This window comes from Octopus sinensis, linkage group LG10, assembly GCF_006345805.1.
Source record: "Octopus sinensis linkage group LG10, ASM634580v1, whole genome shotgun sequence".
In the NCBI taxonomy this organism is placed as follows: domain Eukaryota; kingdom Metazoa; phylum Mollusca; class Cephalopoda; order Octopoda; family Octopodidae; genus Octopus; species Octopus sinensis.
This window is the reverse complement of record NC_043006.1, coordinates 28,239,555-28,252,342: the sequence shown is the minus strand read 5'-3', so window position 1 is coordinate 28,252,342 and position 12,788 is coordinate 28,239,555. Positions and strand designations below refer to the sequence as shown.

Below are 12,788 nucleotides of genomic sequence, written 5' to 3'. Positions count from 1 at the left end.
GTTCATTTTTTTAATTTTTTTTTTTAAGTTAAATTAAAATACATGAGCAGCAACAATTCTCACATTGACAATGCTCTTCTCAATACATGTGATGTACCAGTTAAGACGATCTTTTGCACTTCTTGCAGGGATGGTAAGCCAGGGATCATTCTCATATAATTTTCGGTTCCCTTCTTGATCATTCCTAGTGCTCCTACGATCACTGGTATTGTAACCGCCTTGAGATGCCACATTTTCTCAATTTCAATGAGTAGGTCTTTATATTTTCTGAGCTTGTCAAACTCTTTCGCTGAGATATTATGATCAAAGGGGATGCTCATGTTGATCAATAAGCAAACTTTATTGTTTTGGTCTTTCACAACAATATCTGGTTTATTGGCCTGTATGTACTGGAAAGTCCCACAGAATGGTTACATTTTCTCCTTCAGTTATTATTACTATTATTATTATTATTATTATTATTATTACTATTATTATTAAGCTGGCAGAATTGTTAGTAAACCAGGCAAAATGCTTAACAATATTTTGTCTAACTTTATGTTCTGAGTTCAAATGCTGCCAGGGTTGATTTTGCCTTTCATTCTTTTGTAATCAATAAAATAAATACCAGTTAAGCACTGGGATCAGTATAATCAACTTACTTCCTCCCTCGAAATTACGGGCCTTGTACCAAAATTTAAAATCATTATTATCATTATTATTGTTGTTGTTGTTGTTGTTATTCTGAAAGACTCTCAGATAGTTCTTAATTACTGGTTATTCTTTACTTAAAGCAGGCAATAACAAACAAGTAAAAGAGTAAAAGAGTAAAGAGCAATTATTGTTATTATTACTATTATTGGCATTTCATCTGTCTTTATGTTCTGAGTTCAAATTCTATGAAGGTTGACTTTACCTTTCATTCTTTTGGGGGATCGATAAAATAAGCCCTAGTTGAGCACTGGGGTCTTTTACCTGTTTTCTTTGACACCCCAGTAGTAAGGTTTACTTTTGACTGATCCAAAGACATTTTTTCTTTTTTTTTTGTTAGTTAAATTTACCTACGTATACAACTGGTACTTATTTTTACAGTCTTAGCAGAGGTGGATAATAAGCAAATGTAGAGAAATTACAGTAATACTCAAGTTCATTGACACACATCAATATTAATAACAATAACGTTGTAGTAGTAGTAGTAGTAGTAGTAGTAGTAGTAGTAGTAGTAGTAGTTAAAAAATGAATTAAACTTACTGGCTGGAGAATCTTCCTTATATATTATGGGGTAATATCAGCGCCATTCTAGTTGGATGTTTGTGATTTCCCAGATTGTCTCTGCAGCTGTTGACGGTGACTGATGATGTTCCTGTCTGTATTCTCTAATGTTATAACACGGCCAAGAGGCAGAGAGAAAGAGAGACAAGTAAAATGTGTCCTGCTTTTTCTTCTCATGACATTTGCTCATGGATGTTTCAAAGAGATTCAATATTGGTAATAATAGAGGCTAATTAAGCATTTTAGATGTGACTGCGTTAGAGAAGTCAAAGGTTGCCTGCTGCACCCAACCAGCTTTTCCTCACATATTTATCAACCAATCTGACTCTTCTTTAACACACACACACACTCACACACAGACATTCTCTTGCTTTCTCTCTGTCACTCTCTCTCTTTCTCTTCATTGCCTTGTATTGTCACACAAACACAGGAGATGTGATGTACATACATACATACATGTATATATATGTACACACACACACACAAATACACACACGTGTGTGTATATACATGTAAGGATATGTATATATGTACATACATGCATATACATACATATGTATATAACCTACATACTCAAGCACATACACATGTTAACACTGACACATTTAAATAGACACAGATGTATACATTCATATAAAAGCATGCATTTTACATATACATGCATATGTACACTCAAACTTATATACATACATTTACACTCTTAAACACGCATAAGCATATTTGCAGTATGATATATGAAAAATTACACATTATGATGATCCTTCTACCATCTAACATCTCTTTGTCTGTCCCTCTCTCTCTCAAACACACACACACACACACACTCAAATACAAACACAGTGGGGCTTATGGATGTGATGCAAGGAAGGAAAAAGTTCAAAGTTCTTGAGTTTTATGATGCAAATGGAGTGGCAGTGCAAATGGAGTTTTATGATGCAAATGAGGCGCAGGAGTGGCTGTGTGGTAAGTAGCTTGTTTACCAACCACATGGTTCCGGGTGCAGTCCCACTGCGTGGTACCTTGGGCAAGTGTCTTCTACTATAGCCTCGGGCCGACCAAAGCCTTGTGAGTGGATTTGGTAGACGGGAACTGAAAGAAGCTCATCGTATATATGTATATATCTATATATATATATATATATATGCATGTGTGTGCTTGTGTGTCTGTGTTTGTCCCCCTAGCAATTGCTTGACAACCGATGCTGGTGTGTTTATGTCCCCGTTACTTAGCGGTTCGGCAAAAGAGACCGATAGAATAAGTACTGGGCTTACAAAAGAATAAGTCCCGGGGTCGAGTTGCTCAATTAAAGGCGGTGCTCCAGCATGGCCACAGTCAAAATGACTGAAACAAGTAAAAAAAAAAATGGCCCAACTATTTGCAACACCAACTTCAGGAAGCTAGCCAGTCTCCTGACCTTTCTGACCAAATCACCCAAACAAGCAAGCCTCACAGACTTTGTTCCCATTAAGAAATGTGATAAGCAACTGGTTGTGAATACTGAAAGTCCTTTCCTGATAAAGATTGTACCAGTCAACAAACGTTAAAGGGCCTCAGAGATAACGTGACAATCTGGTGAAGGAAAATACAGAAGATATAGGATATCTTGGTAAGAGATAGATTTAATGAAGCACTAGCAGATGATGTTGGTGATGATAGTGATGGTGGCAGGAGGAGGAGGAGGAGGAGGAGGAGGAGGAGGAGGAGGAGGAGGAGGAGGAGGAGGAGGAGGAGGAGGAGGAGGAGGAGGAGAGAGGAGGAGAGGAGGAGAGGAGGAGGAGAGGAGGAGGAGGAAGAGGGAGCAGGGGAGGAAGAAGAGGGAGAAGAGGAGGAGGGGGAGGAGGAAGAGGGAGAAGAGGAGGAGGGGTGGAGGAGGAAGAGGGAGAAGAGGAGGCGGAGGAGGAAGAGGGAGAAGAAGATGAGGAGGGGGAGGAGGAGCAAGAGGGGGAGGAGGAGCAAGAGGGGGAGGAGGAGGTTTTAGAGACTTATGTAGAGCAATTGGAAACTTCCATATGATAACCTGTCGCAAACTGTGGATAAAGGTTGTGGATGGAACAAGTTTCCAGTCAGATGAAAGACAACATGGTAGTTGAATGCTACTGTAAATATAGCAATAAGAAACATAAAGAGACAGCTGAGAAAGATTGGCAGAAAGTGGTAGGAACAAGGAACATCAGGCAGCTACATGAGAATATACACACAGAGACACATGTTAATAGAGACTCAAACTCAGCTATATGTAGTTAGACAATTGATGTATATAGCAAATATGTCAGATATGTAGTTAAATGTCTAGCTAGACATCAGGTATATGATGCTAAATGTCAGGAGTATATAGCTCGGTGCCGGGTGTATATAGCTTGGTATCACCTGACACCAAGCTGTATATATGTCAGGTGGCACAAAGCTATATAGCTAGATGTCAGGTTTATGTAGTATGGGGAGGAAATTGAAAGTAAGAGATTTACTATGTTCTGCAGTGAGATCAGGGACAAGATGTATTCAAGATTGTAAAGTGGTGCGCCAGTATAAAGAAAACATCAATGGTGAAGAGTGTGTATGGAATTATAGCAGTGCACATGCCATCATTGATGAGAAAGAAAGTGGTCTAGAAATAAGCTACAGGAGGTTACTGATTGAGGAGAAAGCTTGGGAGAAAGAGGGACTGTCCAAAGTAGACCCAACAGTGAGAGAGATGGGGTGGAGCAGCTATTGAAATGTTGACAGTTGTACAGTTGAAAGGACCATTAAAAATATGAAGGCAGGGAAAGCAGCTGGACCATCAAGTGTCGTTGCTAAGATACTGAAAATATCCAGTGAAGCAAAGTAATGGATAGTCACTCAGTCAATACATGACATAGTACAGGGATGTATCATAGCTAAAACTTGACATTACAATATCTATTTCTTTATTATCCACAAGGGGCTAAACACAGAGGGGACAAACAAGGACAGACAAATGGATTAAGTCGATTACATCGACCCCAAAGGATGAAAGGATGAAAGCCAAAGTCGACCTCGGCGGAATTTGAACTCACAACGTAACGCAGACGAAATACTACTAAGCATTTCGCCCGGCATGCTAACGTTTCTGCCAGCTCACCGCCTTATATTACAATATCATCATCATCTGCAACATGTGCAGAGCAGTCCTCATAGAAAGAAGCAATTACAGAGGCAGCAAACTGATAGACCATGTTGTGAAAGTAACAGCAAGAGTCAAGAGTTATAGTACAAACTAATTAGGAAGTGAATAAGCACAAACTAATCAGGAAGTGAATAAACTTAGATGAAATGCAGTTCAGATTTGTGCCACCCATGTCTTCTTCCTAGTAAGACAACTACAAGAGAACTTTTAAGCTCAGAGTAAGTCACTATATTTATTATTCATCATCCAAGAAAAGGTCTTCGACAGGGTACAATGTAATCAGGTAGTTTCTAAGGAATCCAGGTATAGATAAAGGAGTTGAGAGGCATGCAAGCTATATACTAAGATATACTAGGTGAGTATTGGCAAAAAGTTCAATGGGAATTTGAGTTTGCTGGTAGATGTCCATCAGTTCCCTGTCTCCTCTAATATTTGATAGTTTTCCATGTAATAGCAGAGGAGTTTTGGACAGGTTATCTGTAGGAATTCTTGTAAGGCCATAACCTATCTCTTCTAGCTAAATCTGTCAAAGAATTACAAGAGAAATTCCATACATTGAAGCTAAGCCAAATATTGAAATGTCTGAAAGTAAACCTAACAAAAACAAAGGTTTTAGTTTACAGGAAAGAACTCAAGAGTGACATCAAGGAAGTTGCCACTTTCAGTATAGAAAAGAAGTTGGTAGGAATTCCATACTGTGTATGTGATGCACACAGGTGTAGTTGGACCACAGATAGGCTGACAGAGAAAATAGACTTTACATGTAGCTGATGCATAGTAGTTAGCACTAAGAACACCTGGATAGAAGTATCCGACAGCTTTTGTTACCAAAGTGATCTCATTAGCAGGGGAGATCAGTGCCCCAAAAGCATTGTAGCCAGAGTAAGAATGGGGTAGTAAAAGTTCAGGAAGCTATTACTTCTGTTGGCAGCAGAGGGATTCTCTTTCTTTATGTGAAAATCAAACTGTATTATGATGTATGTGTGTGCAAATTGTGATGTTGTACGGGAGCAAAACATAGGCATTAAATGTGGAGGATGTTTTGAAGGCTGGGAAGAAATGAAGTGAATATCATCTGCTGGATGTGTAATGATTTTGTGCAAAAGCAGTGGAACAGAAATAAACTGAGAGAAAAACTGGGTATAAGAGAAAGTAGATGTAGATACATGCTGGAGAGAAGTGCATGCTAGCATGGACATGTAATACATATGGGAAACAGTGGGCGGGTAAAGATGTGCTGATCAATGTAAGTGAAAGGAAACTGAGGAAGAGGAAGACATAGGAAGAAGTGGTGAAAATTAAAACTTACAAAGGAGATGACAAAGAACTGCAGCAAACAGTGAGACATTGTACTGGAATAAACCCATTCAACCCATGCAAACATAGAAAAATGGATGTAATGAAGATGATGTTGATGACAATAACATAGACACCATCTTTTAAAAACAAACACACAACAAAAAGAAGAGGAACATAAACACAGTAAAGCATTGTCATCTAAACAAAGTACATGCACACATACAAACATACAAACATGCACTCTCACAGGTAAACACTCAAAATAGTTAATATCACAACTGTACACACAAACATAAACAAATACCAGCGTGTTATATAATTTACAACCTTACAACAAAATTCTTGATGTATTAAAACTACGTCTAGGAGATGTATCATAATTGCCATTTGGCAATTATGACCAGTTCCACTTAGGGAAGGGAGATAATCTAAAGATTTGAGAATTCTCCAAAACTGACAGGCTATTAAGGCTATGACCTAAATAACTTCTCTTAGCTCATTTTTGCTTAAATTATTCAAATTACCTGAACCATAATAGTTTTCTACTCTGTTTGCAAAATCTAAGTTCTTTGGCTGCTGGGAATAAGAATGAATTTTTGTCATACTGATGAAGACTAACAAGCTAGAATCACTTGTCCACCATCTCCAGATGATAAGTCTGTTCCTTTCTTTAACGTGTCAGTTCTTGAATCTCTCCTTCTCAGCTGGTGCTGGTCTTAATTGCCATTTGGTAATTATGATAGATCCTCTAGAGGTGGAGATAATTTTAATATATCAAGAATTTTTGTTGTAAGGTATTTAACTGACTAGTATCTAGTATGTTGTTCAAATACATACCACTGACCATTTCGAGTAATTTCTCTTAGCACACTTTTCTACACTCACACACACACACACACAAATACATGCACACATGTACAAACACACACACATACAAATACATGTACATACATGTCCAAATCTTTACAAATTATTAATCACACAAGTGCAGATATGTGTGTTATTTTACAATGGATCTGACCAAGTTTGCTCATTTGCAGATGGTGGTGGTGGGGGGGGAGGCAATTGTTGTTATTGTTGTAGCAAACACTAGAGAGAACTGACCAGCAGATCTTCAAAGAAGAGGCCTGCACCCTCACCCCTCACCCCTTCATATATTTCTGGCCTTAACTTCTTTTCATGCTAAAGGAGCCAGACCACATCTAAGTCATAACTCCTGGATACCCATCTGCTGTCACATTTTTGTCTACTGTCTGCATTTGCAGTCTGTACATTCCTGGGTGGTCAAGGTACCCTGAGCCAAGATGACCTGAATGTTGTAACACCATACCAGTGATACATAGGCTAAGTTATGCATTCTGAAGTACACTTTCATTCCTCTTTGACCAAATTCAGTTGGAACCCTTTACAACTGCATCTGTCATTGCCTTTAATACATCTTTTTCCCAGAAGTTCTGAGTTATAAACTATGAATTATCCATTTACTGGAAGCTCTCAAGAGATGTACAACCAGACAAATGCTCTGTCAGTCACTTACCATATCTTTGACATATTGCTTCTCTGGGAATCGACATACTAAAGCTTCAACACCTTGTAGCTGATTTGGTAGAAGCCCACAAGATTATCCACCATGTTTTCAAAAACAACTTTGGTTACTTTTTTGAATTCAGTACCTCTACTACTTGTGATCATCATCATCATCATCATCGTTTAGCGTCCGCTTTCCATGCTGGCATGGGTTGGACGGTGCAACTGGGGTCTGGGAAGCCAGAAGGCTGCTCCAGGCCCAGTCTGATCTGGCAATGTTTCTACGGCTGGATGCCCTTCCTAACGCCAACCACTCCATGAGTGTAGTGGGTGCTTTTTACATGCCACTGGCACAGGTTCCAGACAAGGCTGGCAAACAGCCACGATCGGATGGTGCTTTACCACTTGTGATATTCTTATAAAATCAAAATGCAATGAACACACATGACTTTTAGAAACCTTTCTCACACTCAGAATTGTTGAAGCAAAGAATAAACTATCCATATCCATTGTTAGCTGTCTGAACGCTGCATCCTTCAAAAATTGCAAGCTTCTCAAAATTTATCACCACAACTCCCAACATTTCTATGCACATTTTCCCCTTTATGGATCTTACTGATCATTTTTCTGTCATTTAGTGTTATATTCTGTGCACTATGCAAATACTTCTAGCTTTCATTGCTGTCTTTCTTTACTCAACTTACATATCTGCTTTTTGTCTCCTCTTTTTACCTTTTCTGACAAATTGTATGCACTCTATGCAATAAGCTCATTATTATTTTTAACTCAGACTAACACCACCTTCAAAATTTTTAAGGGCAAATATATTTTTATTTATTTTATAGTAGTTGATGATCAACTCCAGTAAAATATATACAAAAACAGGCATTTATAGATATTTCATTAACAGCACCCTTCAAAATTTGATGATATACTTTTACTCATTACTATCAGTGAACTGCAGCCATGCGGGAACACTGCATTCTAGATTTTTGTTGTTTATATTGATCCAAGCACTTATTTTTTAACTTACACTATTAATTTGTTAATGTCTGTTTGTTAAACTACTAAGTTCTAGGACATAAACAACAACACCAGTTTTTAAGCAGTGTAACTATAAACATAAACAAGGATACACACACAATGGGCTTCTGCACAGTTTCCCTCCACTGCATTTCACTCACAATGTTTCAGTTGATTCATGGCTATAGTAGAAAATACTCCTTTCTACTATAGGCACAAGGCCTGAAATTTTAGGGGAGGTGGGCCAGTTGATTACATATGCAACTGGTACTTAATTTATTGACCCCAAAAGAATGAAAGTAAAGTCAACCTCGGTGGAATTTGGCTATCGTTGAAAATACAAAGTCGAGGTACCACAAACTGGATACACCAAATATCCATGCTTCTTATGTATGTGGGACAACAGAGCCAGGGAAAAAGAATGACTGCAGCAAACGTTAGTCCCAGAGTCTTTTGATGCAGTTGAAGAACCTTTAGTTCCACCAAGAAAGATCATCCTACCTCCTTTCTGTATCAGACTTGCCATTATGAAGCAATTTCTTAAAGTGCTGGATGAAGATAAACCATTCTTTTAATTTTTCAGCAGCTCACTTCTCAGTCTGAGCAGTGAAAAGATCGCCTTTACTGAGTGTCAAGCTAATACATTCCATATGTACATCCTCTTGTTTTATTATCGTTATTTTTTATGCTCAGATGATGATATGATATGATATACATATAGGATGCCATGATAGATTGTTAGCTCCTACACGCTTTTTTTTCTCTCCTTGTTTCTTTCCTTGTTTTTTTCTGTGTATCTTTCTGTCGAAGAGCGTAGGCTCGAAACGTAAAAGACTTTTTCTATTTCTGTTCCTGAGCGCTATACCAATACATTTGTTTGTTTGTACTCCACCTGCCTTCGTCTTTTGTTTATTTTCGTAAACTTTCCGGTTATATATATATATGCATGTATACATGTGTGTGCGTGTGTGTGCTTATATCTATGTTTGTGTATATTGGTGTAAATACCTTCAATAGCATTCATGTTATTAAATGGAAGAAATTCTTTAAAAACAGAACTCAATAATTCAAAACAGTAATATGTTACAAAGTAATATGTTACAAATAATCAGCTAAAATTCTTGACAGCAGTTACCATCATATCTGCAGTCTAATGGCTGACACAGGTAACAGAATATAAACACTGGAACATGGGTACAATCCCACAAATTCAGGGATAGATCAACACCCAGAGTTGATCAGTTCTTATTACATCAGTCCAAGACAGAACGGTAGGGTAGGGGGAAAGGACAACTGAAACTGAGAACTTTATGTTCCTACCATGGTCCAGCCCTCAGTTGTGACTATTTTTTTTATATTGGTGTAAAAATGCCACAAACATGGAACAGATGTGCATAATTAATTAATTGACTAAATTAATTGAATCATCTGAGCCTAAGTCAGTGTTTCATCAGGTCATGGTGACAACAAAAAGTGGACTTTGGCAGGATTTGAACCTAGAACATAAAGAGCTGGAACAAATACTGACATGCCAACAACTCAACCAATTTACTGCCATATGGATAAGTCTCCTATAGGCACAAGGTCTGAAATTCTTGAGAGGAATGGTTAGTCAATTACATCAACCTGTGTCCTTAATTGGTACTTATTTCATTGACTGGCAGAAATTGAACTTAGAACATATATTAAGCCATGCATTATCATTGTGCACCCTTTTTTGTTGAATCCAGACATACCATTATAAGATCCCTTGGGATTACTTTTCTGAAAAATTAATTCATTTAATCTGACAAGTAGGGATAATGTCCACAAAGTAGGGGCAATGTCTGCTCTCACACTGCCTGAATAGACTTCCATGAAACCAACCCCAAATGATTACAATAAAATAAATAACAAACAACACATAATGAAGAGGTATTGTATTTTACTGAAATGTAATCGAGACTGTGAAGGACTATACTGGCACATCTTAAATAGACACTTTATCTTTGAATATAGTGAAGGATTGGGGAAAAAGTATCTGAGAATTACAGAAGTTGAATTAGAGAGAAATAAAATGAGAGGTTAAGAAAGAAAGAAAGAAATATAGAAAGAAAGAAAGGGAAATAGGAATATAGAAAGGAAGATTGAGAGAGGTTGAGAAAAAAAAAACAAGTTGTTGAGTATCTATATGAAACTAAAAAGTCAATATTAAACGACAAGTAACAGAAGAAAAAAAAACACTCAAAAGGCTGATAGCAACTGGAAGGGAATCAAGAATATGAATCAACAGGCATTGCAGTTCTTTGGCATGATTCTCTTAAAGAAATACATTTGGTAAACAAGCTGTAAATTCTTCTTACATTCTCATCAGTGGTTTGAATTCTGAGCTAGCTGGCATGCTCGACAGCAAAGCCTTTGAAAATAGGGTCGATTGCAGTACTGTGATTGCACCACTAGGGGGCAGTATGCTACATGATATTTGTCCACACACTCTGAAATAAGAAACATAAAGTTAGCATTATGAAGAACTGAATTTCAGAAATTAGGAAGTAGTATACAATAAGATTAACCCCTTGCATTTGAACTAGCCATATCTGGCTCAAATATTCTACATGTTTTATGTTCAGGCCATCCAGATCTCACACCTACCCTACAATGTCATTCTAAAAGTAAGTGATTATATCATTGAAATCTTGAAAAAAAAAAAACAGTAAAAGATCCCAAAATAAGTTGGGATCCACTAACCTTCAGTTCCCTCTTTATTTTCTTCTGTGTGGGGACATGGGGTATTACATTCCTGGACAGAGGGGGGTTTTCTTCGACGAGCACACTTATTACTTGGACTCCCTGTTGAAGTCCTACACTTCACAGTCCGATGTTTCTTCCCAGGACCACAAGAAACTGAACACTGAAATGGAATTTAAGTAATTTTTTCCTTTATTATAAACGGTATGCATCATCATCATCATCATCATCATTATCATCATCATTCTTTGACGTTCATTTTTCATATTGGCATGGGTTAGATGGTTTGACCAAAGTTGGCAAGCTGGAGCGCTGCACCAGATTCCTGTATGATTTGGCTTGGTTTCTATAGCTGGATGCCCTTCCTAATGCCAACCACTTTACAATGTATGCTGGGTGCTTTTAATGTGGCACCAGCACAAGACACTTGCAAGCCAATCCTTTTCACCAGGAGTAGTGGCCTTAACACTTCTGTTGTGGAGGATGGGTCTCTCAGTATTTCAGTCCATTTTAACATCTACTTTACAATACTTGCTTAGGTTGGATAGAATTTGCTGAGGTTGATTTTCTATGACCAGATATCCTTCCTGCCACCAACTTTCACCTGTTGTCAAGCAAAATACCATTTCCTTATGTTCAGACATGTTTTTTTTTTTTCACATGAAAATGAACAATACTGCTTGTATGATAGTAACACTCATTCACAACTATCACAAAATAAAGACAAAAAGATACATCATACACAGACACACACAGGAAGGGACATCTGGTCAAAAAAAATCTACTTCAGTGGATTATGTCTGAGCCATGCAAGCATCAAGTGGACATTAAATTGATGATGATGATGATTAATGGTATTGACTATTGAATGGTAAAAAAAGATAAATTATGGAAAACCCAAACTAATTTTTTAAAATCTCATCTGTTTAAATAGAACATTTATTCAATGACTTCTCTCTAAGCACAAAATTTTATCATTTTAATCAGCACTAAAGAAATGAACTGTAATTTTTTGAGGTTGTTTTTTTTTTCTCTTTTTTCCCTGTCTCTTAGACTCAGCTGTGACAGCATTATATAAATTCTATTCTAGTTATCCTTCAGGCATATACAGTGGAATTTCATCATGGCTTATATCCCACTCTCACTGAATCAATGAAAATCTATAACCTATGAAGGTTGTAAGTATATGTCTTGCAAACAACTTGCACATGCAAGTACTACCAGTCAAAAACTCTGCATACCGGAAGCTAGCAAGTGTATGGGGTTATCAGGAGAGAATGCGTGCCATTTCGGGGCCTACCTCTCGATGGCATCAATGTGCACTGGGCCCCCTCACTGATATGAGGCCCCACTTGCTAGATCAGCTGGTTATCAAATAAAGCTCAATATTCTTCTAGCCATCGCTCATCGTCTCTTTTTAACCAAATCCAGTGATAAGTATACAACAAGAGACACAACAACCTCTCCATCTTTCCCAGTCATTGAATAACGTTATGTTTCCTCTCAATTTGCTTCACTGCAAGGTTCATTGACATAAATTATGTTAAGATATATTGCTTACAGAAGCAGGACACTCATGCTGGTACCATGTAATAACATTCATGTCAGCACCATGTAAAAGCATCCATGCTGGTGCCATGTAAAAAGCACCGAGCATACTCTGTGAAGTGGTTGGCATTAGGAAAAACATCCAGTTATAGAAATGATGCCAAAACAGACACTGGAGCTTTGCACTGTTCTCTGGCTCACTGATCCCAGTCAAGCTATCCAACCCATATCAGCATGGAAAACAAACATTAAATGGTGATGATGATAA

The 12,788-nt window shown here is 37.7% G+C and overlaps 2 protein-coding genes across 3 annotated transcripts in view; both read right to left on the bottom strand.

Annotated features, from left to right (window-relative positions):
• Positions 1–1,494, bottom strand: part of LOC115216747 (FGGY carbohydrate kinase domain-containing protein) — an 81,154-nt gene extending 79,660 nt beyond the window's left edge. The window contains exon 1 of one of the 2 annotated variants that reach the window (XM_029786362.2): positions 1,231–1,494. The gene's annotated coding sequence lies outside the window, so the exon portion shown is untranslated. The remainder of the gene's footprint in view (positions 1–1,230) is intronic. The other variant, XM_036506456.1, reaches the window with a different exon arrangement.
• Positions 1,495–10,149: 8,655 nt separating this feature from the next.
• LOC115216418 (A disintegrin and metalloproteinase with thrombospondin motifs 6) overlaps positions 10,150–12,788 on the bottom strand; it is an 85,164-nt gene continuing 82,525 nt past the window's right edge. Inside the window, exons 23-24 of the mRNA XM_029785741.2 lie at positions 10,973–11,135; positions 10,150–10,719 (exon numbers count right to left, since the gene is read on the bottom strand). Of these exons, the coding sequence (XP_029641601.1) occupies positions 10,595–10,719; positions 10,973–11,135 (288 nt within the window). The 3' untranslated portion in view covers positions 10,150–10,594. The remainder of the gene's footprint in view (positions 10,720–10,972; positions 11,136–12,788) is intronic.